General features: G+C 42.1%; 1 protein-coding gene across 2 annotated transcripts in view; it reads right to left on the reverse strand.

Moving 5' to 3' along the window:
• The window catches only part of Fndc3c1 (fibronectin type III domain containing 3C1), a 57,650-nt gene that overhangs the window by 26,111 nt on the left and 8,322 nt on the right, over nt 1–23,217 (reverse strand). For both annotated transcript variants that reach the window (XM_087599915.1, NM_001191722.1), the window contains 3 exons: nt 8,868–8,944; nt 7,059–7,329; nt 395–1,114 (listed from right to left, as the gene is read on the reverse strand). In XM_087599915.1, the coding sequence (XP_087456041.1) occupies nt 395–1,114; nt 7,059–7,329; nt 8,868–8,944 (1,068 nt within the window). The remainder of the gene's footprint in view (nt 1–394; nt 1,115–7,058; nt 7,330–8,867; nt 8,945–23,217) is intronic.

Raw genomic sequence — 23,217 nt, forward strand, 5'->3', positions numbered from 1 at the left:
GGAGCCCAATTCTCCCACCAAAACAAACATGGAATATCCAAACACACAAGAAAAGCAAGATCTAGATTTAAAATCATATTTGATCATGATGCTGGAGGACTTCAAGAAAGACATGAAGAACTCCCTTAGGGAAACACAGGAAAACATAAATAAACAAGTAGAAGCCTATAGAGAGGAATCACAAAAATCCCAGAAAGAATTCCAGGAAAACATAATCGAACAGGTGAAGGAGTTAAAAATGGAAATAGAAGCAATAAAGAAAGGACACAGGAAAACAACCCTGGATATAGAAAACCAAAGGAAGAGACAAGGAGCCGTAGATAAAAATGAACTGAGAGTCCAAATTATTTGGCTTGTATCCTCATTGGCAACAAATTGGGCTTGTTGTGTTTACCTCTCACTGATGCATTTGATGAGTGCCTCTTCCTTTGGTTTTCATCTGATATCTGCTTACTGTCTCCAGCTCCCATGTTAGTCTCTGTCTCTCCAGGATTGTCTTCAGTATATGCTCTGGTGTTGTTGGAAATGGTGGCAGCACCAGATGGTCTGAGATCATCTTTATTCGAGGAGCAGGTCTGAGCATTTTCAGTGATGAGAGCATTGCAAGTACTCTCAGAAGTATAGCTCGGAATACTCTTAGCATCTGGTGGTTCATGAGTTTCATCAGAGGTGACTAGATCATAAGTATTTATGGAAGGGCTTGTAATATCATTACTGTTGTCAGAGCAAAATGCGTTTGAGGTAGAATTGCTTGGGGAATGACCAGAACTAGTGTTTCTGTCAGTAGTGTTAGTGTCTGGAATATTGTCAGCCATGTTTCTTGGAGTGCTGTCAGTAGTGCAAGCCTTTAAGACAGTATTCAGAGAGTAAGTGTCCAGAGGACTGGTATCAGTGTTAGTGCTTGGAGCAGTATCCACAGTGTAAGGACAGAGTGTACCAGAAGGAGCAGATATGTCAATGACTTTGTTCAGAAGCAAAGGGGTGTCACTAAAAGTGGAGCTAATCTTGTGTTCACCAAGTTGGCGATCCCTTATTTTCTTCTTTGAATATTCTCCAATCGTTACAGTCCTTTCATCAAATAGGTTATGATTCACTCTTCCATGAGGATAGGTTTCTAAGAGAGAAAATAAATGCAATCAAGTTCAGTAGTCATCCCATTCTCTCACGTTCTTTCACCTATCCATCCAAAGAACACTGATAAATCACAGTTTACTTTAAAAGGTTTTCTTACTTTGCTTCATTACAAGTATTTGGTATTCATGTATATGTTCTTTGTATATGTGTTTAGGATATACTGATAAGTACAGAAAAAAAGAGTAAATAATATTTTCCCGATAGTAATTTACTTTAAAATCTTAAGGTCTTATGATGGTTCTTATGACATCCTCCAGAGTCTTTTATTTCCCAAATAATAGCATTAATAGTCAAAATTTTTATGATTTTCCAATCTGATTTTATAGACTTGCCAGGAAAAGTATGTACCACAAATAACATGCTATACATAATTAAAAGAAATATTTTTGACAATTTGTATTAATGACTATTTTATGTAGATCATAAACTTTAGGCATTATAAGTATTTTCCTATCAACTATCATCAACCCTAGTATATATGCATGATATGCAATCATTCATGGAAATGTTATTATTTTCTACTTTTTTCCACTTTAATAACTGTCCATATCTGCTCGCTTTTAACAAATGGAAAATACTTCATATTTTTTTTACTTGTGCAAAGTTTTCTATTTATATTGGCACACATTCATTGTATGTAATGATGTGTTTCACAAAAACATTTCAAAATGTGGTACATTTACACCATGGAGTACTACTCAGGTATAAAAAACAATGTCTACATGACATTCTTAGGCAAATGGATGGGACTAGAAAATATCATCCTGTGTTAGATAATCCAGTCACAAAAGAACACACACGGTATACACTCACTGGTAAGTGGGTATTAGCTGAAAAGCTTGGGATACCTAAGGAAAATTTCACAGATGACATGAAGCCCAAGAAGAAGGAAGACCAAAATGTGGATGCTTCAGGTCTTCATAGAAGGGAGAACAAAATGCTCATGGGAGGAAATACAGGGACAAAATGTGGAGCAGGGACTGAAGAAAATGTCATCCAGAGATTGCCCCATCTGAGGATCCATCCTATATGCAGCCACCAAACCCAGTCACTTTTGCTGATGCCAAGAAGTGCTTGGTGATAGGAGCCAGATATGGATGTCTCCTGAGAGACTCTGTAGGGCTCTACTGATGCAGATGAGGATGGTTGTAGCTAACCATTAGACTGAAAAGGGTGACCCAAATGGAGGAGTTAGGGAAAAGACTGATGGAGTTGAAGGGGTTTGCAACCCCATAGGGACAACAACAGTATCAACCAACCAGACCCCACCAGATCTCCCAGCTACTGAACCACAAACCAATGAGTACACATGGAGGTACCCATGGCTCCAGCTGCATATGTAGCAGAGGATGGCCTTGCCTGGCATCAGTAGGAGGAAAACCCCTTGGTCCTATGAAAGCTTGTTTCCCTAATGTGGTAGAATGCCAGGACATTGAGGGGGAGTGGGAGCATTTTCAATGAAGGGGGAGGGTATATATGAGAGGGGGAGGGGGATAAAATGTGAAAAGTAAATAGATAAAGTATACATGAAAAATAAAAATTAAAAATTAAAAACATTTTCATACAATATATCATGTTCTTGTCAATATTTCCCCCATTACCCTATTTATTTTCCCTCCCCTTCCTGCTATTCTCCATGTTTTAATATAGTTATTGTCCTTGTCATCTCTTACGCCTCCTCTTCCTTCTCTTCTTGTGGATGACCTTTTGAATCCTCATGCTTCTACATCCAGAATGCTGCCATTATAAGTATATACCGGAGTTCCCTGCACCCAAATCCCGTGGGGAAGAGAGCTGAAAACCCAGGACTGCAGATATCCTGTGACTGCAGGACAGACTGACAACCTCTGCACACCTCTACCCACATTCCCGGTCCAAGGGGAAACTGTACAGTGCCTCTGGACACATGGATTTAGGAAAAGTTAGCCACCAGTCCTCGCAGTTCTGGTCTGTGCCCAGGACTGAACTGTACTGGCCAAACAGCTCCCTGCACCTAAATCCCATGGCAGAGAGAGCTGGACCCTCAGAACTGTGGACACCCCTGAGAAGTCAGAGGAGACTACCCTCTGCCCACAGGTCAGACCCAAGAAGGAATTGCCTAATGTAAACAGTGCCCCCCTGGGTGCAAGGACCTAGGAGTAATCAAGGGCATGACCCTTTGATTCCTGCCCATGCCTGGAGCTGAAAGAGAGTCTCCAGGAGCACCTACAAACCTGAAATCAGAGCACCTGTTCTCAGAAAAGGCTGAAAGAAAGCATGAAAACAGTTCTACAGGGACTGCTGACACAGAGGCCTACAGCAGGGTCAAGTCACTCTCAGAAACAGCAAGACAAGCAAACACCAGAGACAACCCAATGGCTAGAGGCAAGTGCAGGAAGCTAAGCAACAGAAACCAAGACTACTTAACATCATCAGAGCCCAGTTCTCACACCAAAGAAAATAAGGATAACCAAATACACCAGAAAAGCAAGAATTAGATTTAAAATCACATTTTTTGATAATGATGGAGGACTTTAAGAAAGACAAAGAACTCCCTTAAAGAAATGCAGGAAAACACAAGTAAACAAGTAGAAGCCCTTAGAGAGGAAACACAAAAATCCCTGAAAGAATTATAGGAAAACACAACCAAACAGGTGAATGAATTGAAAATGGAAATAGAAACAATAAAGAAAGCACAAAAGGAGACAACCCTGGATATAGGAAACCTAAGGAAGAGACAAGGAGCTGTAGAAACAAGCATCAAAAACAGAATAAAAGAGAGAGAAGAGAGAATCTCAGGGGCAGAAAATAACATAGAAAACATTGACCCAACTGTCAAAGATAATGTAAAAGAAAAAAAGATCCTAGCCCCAAACATCCAGGAAATCCAGGACACAATGAGAAGATCAAACCTAAGGATAATAGGTATAGAAGAAAGTGAAGACTCCCAACTTAAAGGGCCAGTAAATATATTCATCAAAAGAATAGAAGAAAACTTTCCTAACCTAAAGAAAGAGATGCCCATAAACGTACAAGAAGCCTACAAGAACTCCAAATAGATTGGACCAAAAGTGAACTTCTGCCTGTCATATAATAGTCAAAACACCAAATGTACAAAACAAAGAAAGAATATTAAAAGCAGTAAGGGCAAAAGGTCAAGTGACATATAAAGGCACACCTATAAGAATTACACCAGACTTATCACCAGAGACTATGAAAGCCAGAGGATCCTGGACAGATGTCATACAGACCCTAAGAGAACACAAATGTCAGCCCAAGTTACTGTATCCAGCAAAACTCTTAATTAACATAGATGGAGAAACCAAGATATTCCATGACAAAACCAAATTTACACAATATCTTTCTACAAATCCAGTGCTACAAAGGATAATAGATGGAAAACTCCAACACAAGGAGAGAAACTACACCCTACAGAAAGCAAGAATATAATTTCGTTGCAATGAATCCGAAAGAGAGATAAATAAACATAATTCCATCTCTAACAACGAAAATAAAGGAAGGGACAATCACTATTCCGTAAAATAACATACGGACTCAATTCCCCAATAAAAAGACATAGACTAACAGACTGGATAGGTAAAGAGGACCCAGCATTTTGCTGCATATAGGAAACACACCTCAGAGACAAAGACAGACACTACTTCAGACTAAGTGCCTGGAAAACAACTTTCCAAGCAAATGGCCCGAAGAAACAAGCTGGAATTGACATTCTAATATCAAATAAAATTGACTTTCAACCAAAAAAGAAAAGGAAGTTACACTTCATATTCAAAACACCAAATACACAAAACAAAGAAAGAATATTAAAAGCAGTAAGGGAAAAATGTCAAGTAACATATAAAGGCAGACCTATCAGAATCACACCAGACTTCTCACCAGAGACTATGAAAGCCAGAAGATCCCGGACAGATGTCATACAGACCCTAAGAGAACACAAATCCCAGCCCAGGTTACTGTATCCAGCATAACTCTTAATTAACATAGATGGAGAAAACAAGATATTCCATAACAAAACCAAATTTACACAATATCGTTCTACAAATCCAGCACTACAAAGGATAAGAAATGGTAAAGCCCAACACAAGGAGGCAAGCTACACCCTAGAAAAAGCAAGAAACTAATTGTCTTGGCAATAAAACAAAGAGAAGAAAAGCACAAACATAAACTCACATCCAAATATGAATACAACTGGAAGCAATAATCACTATTCCTTAATATCTCTCACCATCAATGGTCTCAACTCTCCAATAAAAAGACATAGATTAACAAACTGGATATGCAACGAGGACCCTGCATTCTGCTGCCTACAGGAAACACACCTCAGAGACAAAGACAGACACTACCTCAGAGTGAAAGGCTGGAAAAAAAACTTTCTAAGCAAATGGTCTGAAGAAGCAAGCTGGAGTAGCCATTCTAATGGCTTATGCTCGAAGATCAAGAATCAACAAATGGGATCTCATAAAACTGCAAAGCTTCTGTAAGGCAAAGGACACTGTTGTTAGGACAAAATGGCAACCAACAGATTAGGAAAAGATCTTTACCAATCCTACAACAGATAGAGGGCTTGTATCCAAAATATACAAAGAACTCAAGAAGTTAGACCACAGGGAGACAAATAACCCTATTAAAAATTGGGGTTCAGAGCTAAACAAAGAATTCACAGCTGAGGAATGCTGAATGGCTGAGAAACACCTAAAGAAATGTTCAACATCTTTAGTCATAAGGGAAATGCAAATCAAAACAACCCTGAGATTTCACCTCACACCAGTGAGAATGGCTAAGATCAAAAACTCAGGTGACAGCAGATGCTGGCGAGGATGCGAAGAAAGAGGAATACTCCTCCATTGTTGGTGGGATTGCAGACTGGTACAACCATTCTGGAAATCAGTCTGGAGGTTCCTCAGAAAATTGGACATTGAACTGCCTGAGGATCCAGCTATACCTCTCTTGGGCATATACCCAAAAGATGCCCCAACATATAACAAAGACACATGCTCCACTAGCTACGAAAACTAGATAAGATTGATGAAGTCAGAGAATGCACGCTGAAAGGGACCGGATATAGATCTCTCCTGAGAGACACATCCAGAGCATGTACAATAGAGAGGTCAATGCTAGCAGAAAACCACTGAACTGAGTACAGGACCCCCTTGGGGGGAATGAGAGGAAATATTGAAAGTGTTGAAGGAGCTTGCAACCCCATAAGAACAACAATGCCAACCAACCAGAGCTTCCAGGGACTAAACCACTACTGAAAGTCTATACATGGACTGACCCAGGGCTCCAACTGCATATGTAGCAGAGAATAGCATTATTGGGGCACCAGTGGAAGCGGAAGCCCTTGGTCCTGCCAAGGTTGGACCCCCAAGTGCAGGGGAATATGGGGGGCAGTAATGGGGATGTATGGGGGAATAGCTGTATGGGGGAGGGGGATGGGCGGGGATGGGGGCTTATGGACAGGAAACTAGGAAGGGGAATAACATTTGAAATGAAAGTAAAGAAACATATCTAATAAAAAATTTTAAAAAACATAATTATATACCATCATACCTGGTTTTATTTGGTAACGAAACTCAGGACTTTCTGTATTCTAGGCAAATATTCTAGTAAATGATCATTTTCTCAGTTCTCAGATAGGCTCATGCCTACTTTCATGCCATATCTATATTTTTGTCTCAAATCTAGGGCAATGCTTATCATTTACAAAAATATATGCTGGGTCTGGAGAGATGGCTCAGTGGGTTCAATTTCCAGCATCCACGTGGCAGCTAAGAACTATTAGGTAATTTCATTTCCAGAGGATCTGATGCCCTCTTTCTTTCTGGTCCCCACAGGCCCTCCACACATGGTGTACAGACATACATTCCGGGAAACACTTCAGAGAAATAAAAATGCTATCCCAATAGAAGAAAAGTATATACTACCAAGATGTTCCTGGAATATAAATGCTGCTGCTGGTGGTAGCAGTGGCAGTGGTGGTGGAAGTGGAAGTGACGGGATCTGCTGTGGTTCTTGGATGTAAGAAGATATTGGGAATTCCCCTTGAACTGGAGAATACAGCAGTTGAGGGGTCTGTGGGTATGTGAGCAATGGTGCTGCTACAAAGGGGTGTTGCACAGGCCCAGTCACGGGCATGTGATAGTCAAGTGTCTGAGGTACAATGATAATTTTTTGAATTCCATTTTCTTCCACAACCTAAAACAGAAGACAGAATCATATGTACATATTAACATCCATAGAAATTACTGTCTTGGATTTATATCACATGCAGTTAATTTAGAAATCTAAAGTATCATGGACCAATCATCAAGAAGGTATGATCATTCTCTGTCCACCCCCAGGTAACTTGATTTTATCTTAGTATGGTCTCTAGAGCTCTGTCTACCAGGCTGACTTCAGACTAACCGATTGGCCTCCTGAGTACTGGGATTAATCGGTGTACATCAGCATGTCTGGCTGTAGCTAGCTTTTAACATTCGAAATGTAAATAAGAAATACTCAAGTTAATAAAAAAATGAGGTAATTTCTGACACATTTCAAAACCTTAAAGTGTAACATATAATTTAAAAGTATTCTTTCTAATCAATACTTCCTCAAGGCTTCCCACCTGGAAAGTACTGTTAATTAATTATGAACATTTCTATAATTTCGTCTTTTCCGTATTTTTATATTACAATAGTTTTATTTCTACCAATCTGTACTTTCAATTTTACTTAGTAATATACTTTTGAAAACGTTTCCATTTGGTTATGATCTGTCCTTGCCCATGTTTTCAGACAGGGTCTCACTATGTAACTCTAGCTGACTTGAACTCACTGCAGACCAGGCTGTCTAGTGCTGGCATTAAAAGTGAGTGACACCACTACACAGCCTCTTTCTTTCAATTTTTTTGGCCTAGATTTCTAGTACTCCATTGTCTTCATATATCATACAGAAACTCATTTATAGGCTTCAGATTTGTTTTCAAACTTTTCTGTAATTGTAAATAACATTGCAAAAATTATGTATATGCTATACTAACAATATGTATATGCGATAGTAATGTATCATTATAATGTTATAAAAATGTATGATAAATTCTTTGAAGTGAATTGCTGACTGCAGGCATGTGTGCACAAACTTTCACTAGATATTTTCTCACAAGACTCACAACTGCAGCATTATGCAATATACAAAACTCCCAAACCATGAACACAAAGGCTAGGAGGAAGAATAACAAGACGTCTTCCCAAATATTGTAGTTCCACAGCCATTGGATATTTTCTTAATCATAATGGGGGATTATCTGCCTCCCCATTTTATGAGCACAACAAATATGTGAGGATTTTTAAAATAAGTTTTCTTCGACCTTTAATAATAAAATACTACTGGGTTGAAAATTGTAATTACTTTAAGGACTAAAGACTATACATTATCAGAAGCCATTGCTGTCTGTGTTATGATATTTCTTAAGGCGGATTAACACACTCTACAAAGCAATGGAAGATAAGTAAATATTAAGTGATCTAAATTTGCTAAACAGTTAGGAATCATGTATGGGGCAATCAAAGGGAGGTTGGGGAAAAATCACTTGAAATAATTTCAGTTAAAGGTTTAATTAAAAGCCAAATTTAAAGAAATGATAACAGTAAAGTAAGTAAACACATATTTCAGAAAATCTAGTATACAGTGACACAGTAAAGTTTAAATGATAATAAAGAGCTAACCACAAAAGAAAAATAACATTTCCATACCTGAGATATGTAACCAGGGGGAAGGTATATTGGTGGCAGATTACCAGATGGTGCTATCAGAGGTACATCTGCAGGTCCTAAGAGAATTATTAATGAATTTAAACAAAGTCCAATACAGAATTCCAGTTAACTAGCATTGAGCTTTAAAATAGCCATTTTGAAAGAATATTGCTGCATATACACAAAGCCTATTGCCCAAGTGTAGATGTAATCACCAAAAATTCATGTCAAGCAATGGAATATAATCAGGGGATCCAATGAGTACTGGGCAAAATGTATATTATAAAAGCTACTGGCAAGTTCACTGCAGCTTTCTGGTGGTATTCTCTCATTAGCATGCTTATGTTGCCTAAAGTTTTGCTTTGTGTCATAAAATCATTTCTTGCAGTTATATTGCCTGATAAAAATGAAATGAAATTTTATATTAGGTCTTCTTCCCATACTATTAAAGTTTAACACATACATGTATATGGGAAATTATACAATTCTATTGTAATCTCAAAATAAGAGAAATAATTTAAAAAGGGAAGCGGGTGCCTAGAAAGATGGGTCAGTGTTTGAGAGCACTGGCTGATCTTCCAGAGGACCTGGGTTCGATTCTTGGCTCCCATATAGTGCCTCACAACTATGTGCTATTTCCTTTCAAGGTTTGTCTAGCCTGACTAAAGAGATGCATATGGTTCTGTCATAAAATCGTTTCACCTCTGAATGCTGGCAGTGTTTCTGTTCTCAGAGGATGCCCTAACTGAGACATGCCTCAGACTGGACAGCGTGCTGAAATTGAACCTCACCTATGACTGCACTGGGGAAGTCTACTGGCCTTGAGAAATACCTTCTGGGTGAACATTGCAGCTCATGTCACACCCATGAAATGGGTCTGGTCTAAATTTGACCGTCACTAGTAATAGAAAAACAATCCTTATTTTCAGTTGTAACAAAGTTTGGGGTTTATACACACTCAGATCGTGGATGTCTGCCCCTTCATGCCATGTTAAGGTATAACTGCTACTTACAGTTAGATCTATCTAGTTGTAATTTATGAAAAGGCTTTGAGGTCTGTTATATCCAAGTCTCCGTGACTCGGTCACATGATGTTCAGTTAGAGAGAGATGTCTTTTGTGCTTTAATAGATTCTTCTATACTATTCCATGACCTCTAAACTTTAGTTGTAGGTGGTACCCTTGAGAAGTCTTCATTTGTGGGTTCCCAAGGCTCTGCTCGTCTATGGTTAGTTAGGCCAGGCTAGACTGTAGTGCCTGCTCTGTGATGCATCTCCTCTGGCCCCAGCAGGACACTGAAGTAGAAATTGATGGGGAAGGATATGCCAAGACTATGTTATCTATGTTATCTATGTTATGTTGTCTATGAATTTTGAAAAGGGTCATTATCAAAGTTAATAACTATAACCCTTTGTGTGAGATAATACAGGCATGCTCTCAAGAACCCTGCTTACTTTCAAACTAGGCCAGTTGAAACCATGTAGAAGTACACCTATGTGACTGCACATCAGAAAGCTTGGCTGCACATTTTACAAGTCAAATGTTTCAAGATAGTAGATAAGCTTAAAGGAATTGTACAGCCTTCCTTCAGTTTATTAGACAAGGCCCTCAGGGTCTTTAAAGCCACAAGGAGATGTTTAAAGCTAAGGTTGAATATTAGAAGATTAAAGAGAGACAGAGCAAGGTCAGTACATGCGTGACAAATTGTCTATTCCTGGTCATCTCAGGAAGCCCTAGAGCTCTATCTAGTGGTCACTCTGCTTATTCACAAGAACCAGCTTATTTAAGGGCCAAAACAGTCTTTCCTGTTATTGGTGTTGTTAGCTAGGATTTTTAAACCCTGAGTTCTAAAAGTTACTAAGCTATACACGTCCCTTGGGACATGTCCATCAACAAAGTACAGAGCAATTGCATGCAAGAAAGTAGCTGTCTGTCATGTGAGGGAACAGCAACCTCCACACAAACTCTTCTTCAGAGCAAACCTGCATTAGGACAACTGCCCATGATTTGGGAGAGAACTAGAACATGACTCAGTGGCAGCCTTCATTAAACCCCGTCTCCTCCTGTCAATAAACTCCAGTTTGAATAGTCCCCCCTTCCTGTGGAGTACAGTTTCAATTTCCCATAGTCAACTTCCCAAAGTTTAGAACACTAACATTATTCCTGTGCATCTCTGTGTGACCACGATGTTTACTTGTCCAACATGACCTCAGCCTCTTCCCCATCTTTGATAAAACCATAGCCTGTGAGAGACATTTGTTCTCTCACCTTCTGTGATGAGAGGCCCCCTTAGGTTTACTTCAAAATTAACCTGTCCCCACCTCTGTGGATCTGCTTCCTGAGTGTCAGGGTCTTCTTGCAACCAGGAAGCTGCTGACTGTGGTAGGTTATCCTGTGCTCTTTCTGAGAAGTCATTGGCTCTCTCTCCCTGTTTTCTTCCAGTCCTTCTTTCTTTCAGCCTTGCTCTGTGTTTGCATGAAGATGACTGAACACTTTGTCGAAGTATGGAATCCTGGTCAGGACACCCCAAACCCTCTGCACAATGAAGTCCCTCTCCAAACACTCTAACCACTAGTCAACTCCTTGGGCTGGATCCCTCTTTCTCTTTTTCTCTCTCATCTCTCTCTTCTCCCTTTCCTCTCCCTCTTGTCTTGTGTCTGTCTTCCGTGTTTCTCCTCTCATTTCCTCTGTTCCTTCTCCTCTCCTTCACCTCTCTCCATCATTTCCTCCCATATTCCCCACTGTGGTATGTCTGGCATTGTGACATCTTCTTGTTCTGTCCTTGGAAGCGTTCAGTGCTTCAATCCCAAGGAGACTAGGAAGTCTGTCCCTTGGGGACTTTCTTTATTGAGAGGATAAGGACTTGTTATTGGAATGCCTACCATTTCCTTTTCTGACCTCTCTAGGAAATGTCCCAGAGTTGACTGGCATCCTGAGAGGGATGCATGGTCAAGGGTTTTCAGAGCATCTTGGGGTCTCTTAAGCACCATGGGTTTCCAAATTTCCCCTCAATACCTTCATTTCTTTTGAGGTGCCCTTTTTCTCATGTCTCTAAATTGGTTCTTAGGAGTGAAATCTGACCTAGTAAATGACCCAGTGTCAAGATAAATTCAACATCTCTCTGTGGTCTGAACGGCATACGAGACTTGGAAAATTATCAGGGCCTTGATCACTTTAGAATCGGAACTAGAAAGTGGTAGGAAGCTCCCCCTTTACAAGACTTCTGCCCCATGTTGGTTTTTCCTGAGTCAGCCCTGTTCTCCTACCCATATATTGTGTCCTTTAGAGACCACTACTTTATCCTTTGGGGATTCCACCTTTGGAGCTGGTATTGACTCCCCATCCTCCCCATCTCCCACCTGATGCCTGTCCTGCTGCTGTTGAGCCTGGTGAGTTGCCCAGTGAGCCTGAGAAAATACGGAGTACTCTTGTTGCCCATGTCTTCTGTACCGCTTCCTAAGAGCCCACTTCCTGTTACTGGCATTAACGACTAACCAACCCCACATACCATATACCATAACCAACTCCACATACCATTCCCCCATTCGCTTGTGCCTTCTAGGACACATGTCTCTTGCACTCATTCCTCATCATACCCCAGTGTCCATTTCCTTTACTAGGAAGAAACTTGCTCCATACACTTAAATAGGATCTGTTAGCAGTGAAATTGTTTTTAACTAATTCTCCTGTTGTATTGGCACATGAAGGTGACTCCTGCACTCATTCCTCAATATGGTTCCTGTCTAAAGTCATCCCCATTTTATAGGACACAAGCTTCCCAACAAATGCCCAACATCATTAATTGGTGCTCATTTTCCCATGGATATCCTTGATATATCTCAGTTCTGCAGCAACTATTTTCCTTTGCTGGACTGGAGGAACTCAAGCACATCACCTCTCACCTCCTTATGAATATCCCAATGTCCACAAACTCTGCGACTACTGACAACATGGCTACCCTTACTATTCAAAAGCCCACTGCCCCTCCTACCCTTTTCTAGACCTTAGACAGGAAGATTTTCCGTGCACCCATGCAGCCCCCAACTCTCTAGCATCCAGACCCATCTCCCAGATTCCCCATCTGAGACAGACATCATCTTCATTTCCCATCTTGGAGCTCAAAGTTGCCTTTTCCTCCAGCCAACTCTTGAACTCTTTCTGCTTTCACTGGGACTGACCCTGACTATAACTTCTCCCAGCAACTTACCTTGCAGGTTCTCAGCGGGGATTCAGAACCAGCTCCTATCATTTCTGGGATGTTCTTTAGTGGCAGTCAGGGACTTTTCTTTATTCTTTCCTCTCTTTCCCTCTGCCTCTGCCTCTTCCTCCTTCCAAAAATCCCTCTCCCCACAACATGCTTCTCCAGATATACTATTCCTGTAGTAGACCTAACTGCGATGACAGAGACACCCCATTCATTTATTTTTACTACTACTGTAGGTCTCCACCCTTGCTACTGTCTCCCAACTTTCTTATCACACACATCATAGTCATGTGGTTTGCAGTCCAGACAAACAGTACGGTTTTATATCCCTGAGGCAGACCCTCAGAAACTCATGCCCATGGGCTGCTCCAACGCTTCCTGACCATTCTCCTTCTTTACGTTTGTAGTTCTTCTAGTCCAACCTGTAGAAGACTAACTCTGACCTAATGTCTATTACACTAAACAAATTGAACTCTATAGCAGAGCTGGCCCCTCATGTTTCAAGTTCTAGAAACTTGCCATTTTGCTCATTCCCACACCACTTACAGTTAATTCCTTCAACCTCTGCTTTGTCCTCCACCACTGTGCAACATGATCAGCCCCTCTGCACTCTCCTCCACTTCCACCTTTTGTTCCCAGTCTTGTAATACTTCCCTTCTCCAATGTGCAGTTTCTCTTCATCTCTGGAATCTACTCAACTCTAACCATTCAGATTCCTGGACCTCTGTATAGGTTCAGTGATGGTAGTTTTCTCCAGGAAGCCCCACATCCAGCTGGCTATGATGACCATGTTAGAGTACTGCCATGATGATTTTGACTGCTTCCCCCAGTGGGTGGCAGAGGCAAGGCCCCTCCCTTTTCAGATGACTTTGATTGTAGCAGGAAGAGCCCATTCCTCAATGGGGTACTACACCTAGCTAGAAATACCACAGTTAGCATCTATGCTCACTTTCAACATTCCTAAGACATCATTCATTCAAACTCCCACACTTTGAGGAAGTAGTGTTTCCTCATGTCAAAGGGTACCTTGTTATTAACTGGAAATGTCTCCCATGTCTCCTTCAGGCAGTCCCATTTCCAGAAGGTTCCACTTTGGGAACATGATTGCCTAATCCCTGGCCCTGCTAGCTGGCAATGAGCCACGATGTGCCCCTCTGACTGTTTTATTTAGCTTCTCTCCATTTCAAATTTATCTTCTCATACCACCAGAACACTTCAGATCCAGCAAAGCCAACCTCTGAGAACACTACTGGTATCTTAACAACATAGTAGTTTCTTCCTCACCTGCAAAGCTTTTCCTTCCTTCAAGAGCGCCATTCCTCCTTTCCAAGCCAACCACTTTCCCCTCTGAAATGTTCTTAGTACACACCCTCATCTCAGCTCTCTTATGAACGAATGATTACAGGATCTCTGTCAACAATGTATCACCAATCAAAGGGTCTCTGCGCCAGCCAGTATTAGGCACCCGCGTTTCCTGACTGATCCACTTACTGTGTAATTCATGCCTTCCTCCCATAAGATGCACCAAATACTTCCTGCTAGTAGGTGTAGTTGACACTTTCTCTTTTTTTTTCCGGAACTGGGGACCGAATCCAGGGTCTCGCGCTTGCTAGGCAAGCACTCTACCACTGAGCAAAATCCCCAACCCCTAGTTGACACTTTCAAAGGATGGGTGTTGGCTTTCCCCACTTCTAACCAATATGTCTCCCTTGTGGCCTCAAGGCTACTGAGACAAATCATTTCTCATGCCACTCATGCAATTTGACAATGGCTCTGAATTTGTTTATCAAATAACTCAGTGGATTGGTAGAGGCTAAATATTTCCAGAAGTTTCTACATTTCTTGTCATACACAGTCCTCTGGGAAAGTAGAGAGTGAATGGAATCTTTAAAACCATCTAGCCTGCTCCTCCTTCCAGGTACATATGGATTGGATTTCTTTCTTGATCCTTGCATTCCTCAAACTTCTTGAGGGTCCTTATAACCTTCTCATTGTCTGCCCTTCTGAGTTAATTTATTAGCACCCACTTTTGCTCACCTTTCAATTGGACCCCATCAAGAACCATCCTGCTTCATCCAGTAATTTTCTCTTTTAGCTATTTCAGATCCTCTACAGACCTTTGCTAATTTCTGCGATCCCACCTCTATCCCTTCTCCAAGAGACTACTCCTTGCTTCTCCTGCCTTGAGATGATGTTTTTGATTCTCACTTCAATAAACCCTCTAAAGCCCACAAGGGAGGGCCCACACAAGCTCATTCTAACAGAAGGATCCTCCCATTTACAAACTTCAAGACTGTTCCTACTGGCACTCCTACTTCTCTTCCATAAAGAGGCTCCTTCTGACCCTGGGAACCTGAACACACTACTTACTAAATACTGTCCCTACCTTGGTGTGCCCTGACTGCATCCTAGAGAATATGGACAAATGCATTCCCCCTAGTTAACCACCTACTACTGTCTCCACTCTTTCTTCATTCCTCTTTCTCAGATGGGTTCCGGGTCCTTACCTGATATCTAAACCAGACTGCCTCCCTCACTACCAATCTCATGAAGAGCTTTAATGATTCCATCCACTCCTCCTGTTGGGTCTGACTTCATTTGCCTCACATAACTAACAAGGCTTTCCTGATGTCCACTGCTGCCTGGACTGCCTCAACAGTGGGACTCCACCCTGCCTGACAGGACACCACTAGATGGCTAGAATGGGGGCTAAGGTTTCTTCTATTTGGCCATCATAATTATTTCCCCAGATCACATACCTACCTATAACCTCCTTAGCGTCTCATCACTCGCTATAATAAAAAGGCCTTTGCCTGGCCTACCAAGGCCCCTATGCAACTTCTGGCAGCTTGCAATCTGCTCTTTGCCACCTTACTTTAACCACTCTTGCCCCAACTCACTATAACATGCCTCTCCTTGCTCAATCTTAAGAACTCCATAGACCAACTGAACCACCCACACTAGCCAGTTAGAAATTAATACCCAGATCCACTGACTGCCCGGGAACTGATTGGTTTTCTGATCCCCCCTCTAGTCCTCTGCTATTCCCTCCTCCCCCACATACATCTCCCCCTGCTATTCAATTCATACTCATGATTTCTCTGAATTCCTGTTTCTAAGAACAACTATTTTCAACTCAATCTTAGAGGTATCCCCTTCAGATTGTCATGCCACCCTATGTAGCCTGTCACATCCCCAGCCTTTTCCACTCCACCTTCCTTTGGCATACTCATTCTTAGGACCAAATTAAGACACATAGGAAGCTATTTCAGATATCCTGTTTTAACCTTTCTACCTAGCTGCCTGTCATACAGCACTGGAACGTTCTGGATTTGCACCTCCCAGGCATACACGTCTCTTCCTTTTATCAGATAAGAGTGTCCTCTTACCTTCCTCTAACCCACAATCCAACTCTTCCCTTATGACACACGAATCCCAATCCAGATCTTGCCTCCTGTCAGGACTCACTGCCCTATGAAGGTGATCTTCCTCCTACCAATCTTGGGGGTCTGAGAAATGTGGTCACAGGACTTCCAAACAAGTATTAGAATGTCTCAATACTTGTTCCCTGGGATGTGACGTTGCACATCATCTCCTGGCCATCTAAAACCAGATCTGTTTTCTAGTGCAGTCTGTCATTCAGCATCTTTGTCTCCTCGAGGCCACCTACAGGCATAAAGGTACACTCATGAATGATCAGGGCTACTTCATCAGTAAGTTAGCTCTAGTAGAGATGGATTATAAAGGCTAGGGGATAGAGACCACTGCTGTTCTGCAGGACTCCAGCTCATGGTTGGTATCTTCATTTTCCTAGCTGTTTTCCTTAGCTGCCCCTTTAATCTTGCTCATCTTAATACTCCCCTGCTTCTCTTGCTGATTACCCACTTCAGAACTTTTACCTCACATGATTACTGTAGTTTCTCCTAGTGAAGTGAACTCACAACAACACCTTAAAGCTCCCTTGTCCTTCAGACCCTTTCTTCTGAGGTTCATCCCCACTCCCTGGCAGGAAATACCATTTAGAGTCTTGCTTGCCCTGTCTTCCTACTGAAGCATGAGTTTGAATTGACTGACGAGATTCATGATCATGTTGCTTTGAAGGGCATTCCATTTCATGAAAGAGTTTCAATTTCCTGTAGCCAGACCTTATCTGAATATACTATTGCAGTAATCCTACTTTAACCAGTAATGCTATGCCATCTAACCCGTAAGGCCATTCTGATCATTTCAAACAATCCCAAGACCCACCACCAGTAACCTCTTTCTAAGCCTAAGCCTTATTTCTATAAGGGATTCTTCCCTCACCTCAGGAAGTTTGCTTGCTCTCCTTCTGAGGAGAGCCTGCCACCCGAAAACAGGCACTGTCTGTCTCCTCTGTTCCAGCTCCCTGACCCTCCACTCCTTTTACTCTCCTCACACCCCCAGTTTTCTCTTGCTTCCATAGCCCTATAACCCAGCCCATCATCATTCACACTTCATCGGTTACATGACTGCTACCCTGTGATCTCTCCGTTTCATTTTGTCAAGGACCATTCTCCTCACAAATGAGGTCACCAGACTCTGTGGACCAGTTTCCTTTTCCAAGTCCCATTTGGTCTGAATATGGTCTATGTAGTTTTTCCTTTCTGTGGATCCTACTGACCAGACTATAGACAGTTTATCCACACCACTCAGCTGTTTGGCCTGACATCACTGGATGACTGAATTATCTTTTATTCCTCTTTAACTCTGAATAAAAAGGAGCATTTCTGGAGGGTGGCTGAGGACCATGATGACAGTCTTGTTCATCAGGCACCTGATGATCACTTGAATGATAGCCATGGTTGTCCCAAGACAGAACACTAATTGATTTAAAGCTGCTGGTCCCCAATGACTCAACCACATTTTCTCCAGCATTTTAGCTGGCATGGCCCAACAGGTCCATAAGGTGGTAGGTAAATCATTTGTGGCTTAGGGAAGTAACACAGGCTCTAATTGAGAACCCAGTCCCCTTTCAATCAGATTAACCTAGGCTTTCTAAATTTGTCAATCTTAAACCTGAGCTTCCCGAGAGACTGGTTTCCACTTTTAGTTCATCTCTCAACTAGCCACAGCCATTAAAACAAAAATTGCCATGCCTTGAGGAGGGCCCACAGATCCCACAGAGGGACCTATTTAACTTGAACATCTTTAGCAATACAATAGATGCAGCTTAAGCTTAAAAAAAAAACAACAACAATTTTACACAGGTGAAATGTCACATGCTTGTCTTGGCCATTAAAGGACCAAATCAAGAGGCTCTAATGAATCCTATCACTACACTCCTGGTCCAAATGGACCAAGTTTTGTTGTATGGACAATGATTTGTCTAAACCTGAGGCCACCCACCAAACTATGCCTAGTTTGTAGTCACCAGGGGCACTAGAATATGGACTGTCTAAGCCGGGGGGACATTTACAGACTGGAGTCCTCTACCTAAAATGCTCACAACTGTTCTCTTAAGCATCTTTCTTATGTGTTGATGCTATCAAACGAGGAATGGAGGTACCCAGGATCCTTTGCGCCCACAGAACACAGGACAATTATGCTCATATACGTCAAGACCATGCTCTTTCTTTTGGACACTGGTGCAATTGACTAATTCTGTTCTAACTAACTACCAGGGAACAACTTTAGGAATTTCCTTCCCTTTTGCTGTCATGAAAGGAAAACCCAAGATTCCACACATCACACCCGTATTCACCCTCTCCTTCCAGGACTCTATCCGTAGGGACTTCTTTTCTTACCCTCTTGTCCCTTTTGCTTACTAGGGAGGGACTTACTTCAAAAGCTTGAATTCTGTCAGATTATCCTCTTATGCTAGGCTGCAGCTGACGAAGAACCTCATTTATTCCTTTGACCTTCATTCTGACTCCTAGGGTGTCCCCATTATATGAGACAAAGTTGTCTAGTATCACCCAATAGCGCCAATTGCCACAAAGCTCCCGCAGTAACCCTTCTAAATATATTTTGCTCAATACCTATTCTCCTCCTCGGGGCTATGGGTAACAACCCCATCATCTTTCATTTCTTTGTTTCTGTTAGCCCCATTTCTGAGAAATTCATCCAAAATATGCCTATCCATGCAGTCTAGAAACCAAAGGGTTCCTTCTAACTGTGAACTCTTCCATTTAGTAGTTCTCAACCCTTAGGTCCTCCATTCTCAACCCACTCTGGTCACTACTTCACATTCTTAGACTTCAAGGGTTCTTTCTTCACCTTCCGTCTTAAGTCCTATAATCTTACCTGACTCATGACTCAAATTTCTTCCAACACCTTACCTTGTCTTGTTAGTATTCAATTCTTTGGACAAACTCTTCTCAGATTGCCTTATCTAAGACATAAAAGACCCGCTCTTATGCTTCCTTGCCAACTAATTGTCTCCTGAATTCTTCACGTTCCTAGCCACACATAGGTATCAAGTGTGTAGAAACAAGGATTAGTTGATCCAATACCAGATCATCTATCTGGGCTTGACCCACATAAAACATACAATTCTTGCCTCCTGGAAGGAGGACATTAGCCCATCCATTTCTCTAATGTCAGGAAGGATCTTCTTTCATTTGGGATCTTATAACCTACTGCAAATTGTGTCCCCAACATTGAAATTATCACAGAACCCTTGATATTACATTAAATGGTGATGTCAATGATCACTTGGTTCCCAAACTAGAAATACATAAAGCCTTTACAATCCTGAAGCTGCCTCTTCCTGGACCTTGAGCTCTTGGGTTCCCCAACCTATTCCAATGTTTCTACCTTTACCTCTTCAGTGCTTGCAAGCAGGCCTTAAACATTCTAGCCCAACTGCTCTGATTACCTCCTGCCTGTAGCCTTTGCCTAAAGGAACTCATGACAACTACCAGAGCTGGCGCCTTATGTCTCTTACTTCAGGCAAAGCCTGTTCCTGTCGTGCGTCACGGCCTTCAAAATATCCCTACTACGTTGTTTTTTCCTGTCCTCTCCTCTATTTCATCTGTTGCCTCCAGTCTTGTCATATCAGTTTTCTACCCTGCAGGCTCTGGACAGCCCTTCCCTCCCATATCCCTGACGCTCTGCTCCCAGCTACAGACAACTCCCTTCTTGTGACCATTACTCAGAAACAGTAGATGATTCCATTAAGATTTCCCACAAGCTCAATTCCACTCCCTTTCCTGGGACCCTGGATTGGTTCATTGAGGGTAGCTCTCTCAAAGATGCCCCACTATTTGAATCCCATTGATGAGGGATGTCATGAGAATCTCAACTGTTTGCCTTCTCTGAGAGGAAGAGGCAAATTTCCTCCTCCTTAAGCAGGCAGAGGACACTTGCCAGGGTCCTACCCTCAGCCTGGAACACTGCAGTGATCAATTACCCAGACTCTATACCTACCTACTTACCTATAGCATCACTCACTCTGTCTCCTAGATAACGGCAGTTTCCTTACACCAATGGCCACCACCATCACCAATGAGAGGCTTTTCCCTCTCCTCTTTGAAGCATGTATGTTGTCCAAAGGAGATGCTACCATCCACTGCCAAGGGCATCTCACCTACAAAGACTTTGTCACCCTGGCGAATTGAATGGCTCAACTCTGGGCTGGCCTAGCAGTCTAGGGCTAGGATATGTTCCACTATGTCTTTATTCTGTATGTATCTTCTCTCCTTGATCCCTTCTCACCCCACTACATAGGCAGAACACCTCAGCCCAACCAGAGGAGCTGTTTCAGGAGGCCCCATTCAGGAGCCTATTTTAGGAGTCCTACTTGTACCTCACCAAATGACCCAGCTTGAAATGTGTCAGCTGCATCCCAGAGGACAAGGAGAGTGATGGCATGTTCTCTGATGCACTTCCTAACTTGTTCCTCCCCTTACTACTCTTTGTCTGTCTCTCTCTGTCACACTCTTCTGTCTCTCTGTCTGTCTCTATGTCTGTCTCTCTCTGTCAGAGGGGGTCCTTATTTCCATACCTCAACCAGACTGTCTTATTCTCCATCTAGCTCATGGAAACCCATTACTCTTCCATGCTCTCCTCATGTTGGGACTATGGTTACTTCTCCCTGGTAGCAGATCAGGCTTTCCTGTACCATATCCATTTGGGTTTCTTTGATAGAGGAACTGCATCACACTTACTAGAAAACCGGAAATCAACTATATGCATGCAATGACTGGAGTTGAAGCAAAGACTTCTGCAGTTAGACCACTATAATTTCAAGAGATTTCTTACCTGTCTACAACCCTTTCAACATCTCTTCAGGAGGCCAAACCAAAAGGCCCTTGGCCTGGCCGCCAACACACTCTTTGCATCCCTTGTATTTCCTTCCTCCATACCTCATGGCAGCCTTCAGTCCTGTATGTGCAACTGCACGTTAACTACAACTTCCGCATCTATCACACCAACACACCTCCTTTTCAGTCTGGTGGACCCCTTAGACTAACTGAACTGTGAACCTTTAAGCAATCAGTTATTGAATCGTGGTCCTTCTGCTCCAAGGGTAGAGGTCACTATCTAGACTTCCCTACTTCCTGTCCTTATTTTCCCACCCCTAGTCCTCCTCTGTCCCTCTCCATCTCCATCTGCCATTTGAGTCTTACCCACAATTTCGCTGTATTGCAGTACAGTACCTTCACACCTTTACCTTGGAAGTGCCTTTGGACACTCCATCTTCCTCTGGCATATTCACTCCAACACCAAATACGGACAATCAGGGAGACTTCCAGATATCCTGCTCTGACCTTTCCCCTGCCTGGCATCCACCACTGCAATCTTCTGCTTTTGTGGCTGGCAGGCCTGTGTGTGTGCTACTTGAAGAATTGGATAGATGTGCATACTCATACCTTCCTATAAGTTATAATATTAGTCTTCTTTTCTGATTTACTCATCTGAATCCAGATCCTGACCTCTGTCAAGACACACCTGGATGTGCAGATGATCCTCTCCCTAGCAACCTTCCGAGTCACAAACTCTTGCACAACCTCTCAAGAACTAGTCAAAGGTATCCTCGTCCAGCAGGCCCTTACTTCACTTCCAAGCCTCATGTCCTTCTGAGCAAAGACAGTCAATGCCATCCCATCTTCTTTTGTAGCCACAGAGCCAAAATCAAGAGATCAAGAATAGGACTTGAAGGGCACTCCACTCCACTCCCTTCCTCACTATAAACCACATTCCAGCTTGAATGCCCCTTCTTCCGGTTGTTACATTCCAGCTCGAACAGCCTTCCGGTAGCCAGCAGTTACAACTTTCCATAGTCAACTTCCTCAAATAAACACCATAAATATCATTCCTGAACATCCTACTTTCCAAATGATTACTACCTGGCATAACCTGACCTCAGTTCCTTCTTCAGCTCCAATAAAAATTCTAGCCTGTAAACAAAGTTTGCTCTCTTCCTTTCTCTGATGAGAACCATTCTCATGTTTATTTAGAAAAAGATTTCTCTCTACCACTGTGGGTTTGCCTCATTGTCTTCCTTTTCTTTTTACATTTTGTTTCCAGTAAGGAAAGAGGTACCTCTCTCCCTAAGGACTTATAAGGCCTTGAGGTAGTTTGAATAAGAATGGCCCCATAGGCTCATATATTTAAATGCTTGGTTCTCAGATGGTGGACTGTTAGCAAGGATTAGGAAGTGTGGCCTTGGAATAGCTGTGACTTTTTTGGAAGAGTAATATCTCCCAGGTTGGGCTTTGAGATATCAAAAGCTCAAGCCAGGTCTAGTTTCTCTTCTTCCTACTCTTGGATAAGATATAAGCTTCCAGCTACTGCTCTACTATGCTTGCCTCCTTGTTACTATGCTCCCTGCCCTGATGGTCATAGATTCACTCTTTGAAACTGTAAGCAAGCTGTGAATTAAATTTCTTTCATAACTTGCCTTGTCACCTCACAGCAATAGTAACTTAGACCCTAAGACTCTACAGACTTTTATATTCTCCATCTCTGTAGATGAGTCTTTAGCAGTTCCAGAACTGGTAGGGATAAAAAGAGTTATCAATAAGAAAGCGAAAGATTCTTTCCTGACCACCTACTTATCTTTGGCGCTTTGGTCTCAGGCCCTCCTTCCTGGTATTCTGCCTGTTTGATAAACTTTTAAACCTATATGATAGGCAAACAACTTTTCACTCATTCTTTTCTGGTTTAGCCTAGCTGATCTGTT

The sequence above is a fragment of the Rattus norvegicus genome, chromosome X, assembly GCF_021556685.1.
Source record: "Rattus norvegicus strain SHRSP/BbbUtx chromosome X, alternate assembly SHRSP_T2T, whole genome shotgun sequence".
NCBI lineage: Eukaryota > Metazoa > Chordata > Mammalia > Rodentia > Muridae > Rattus > Rattus norvegicus.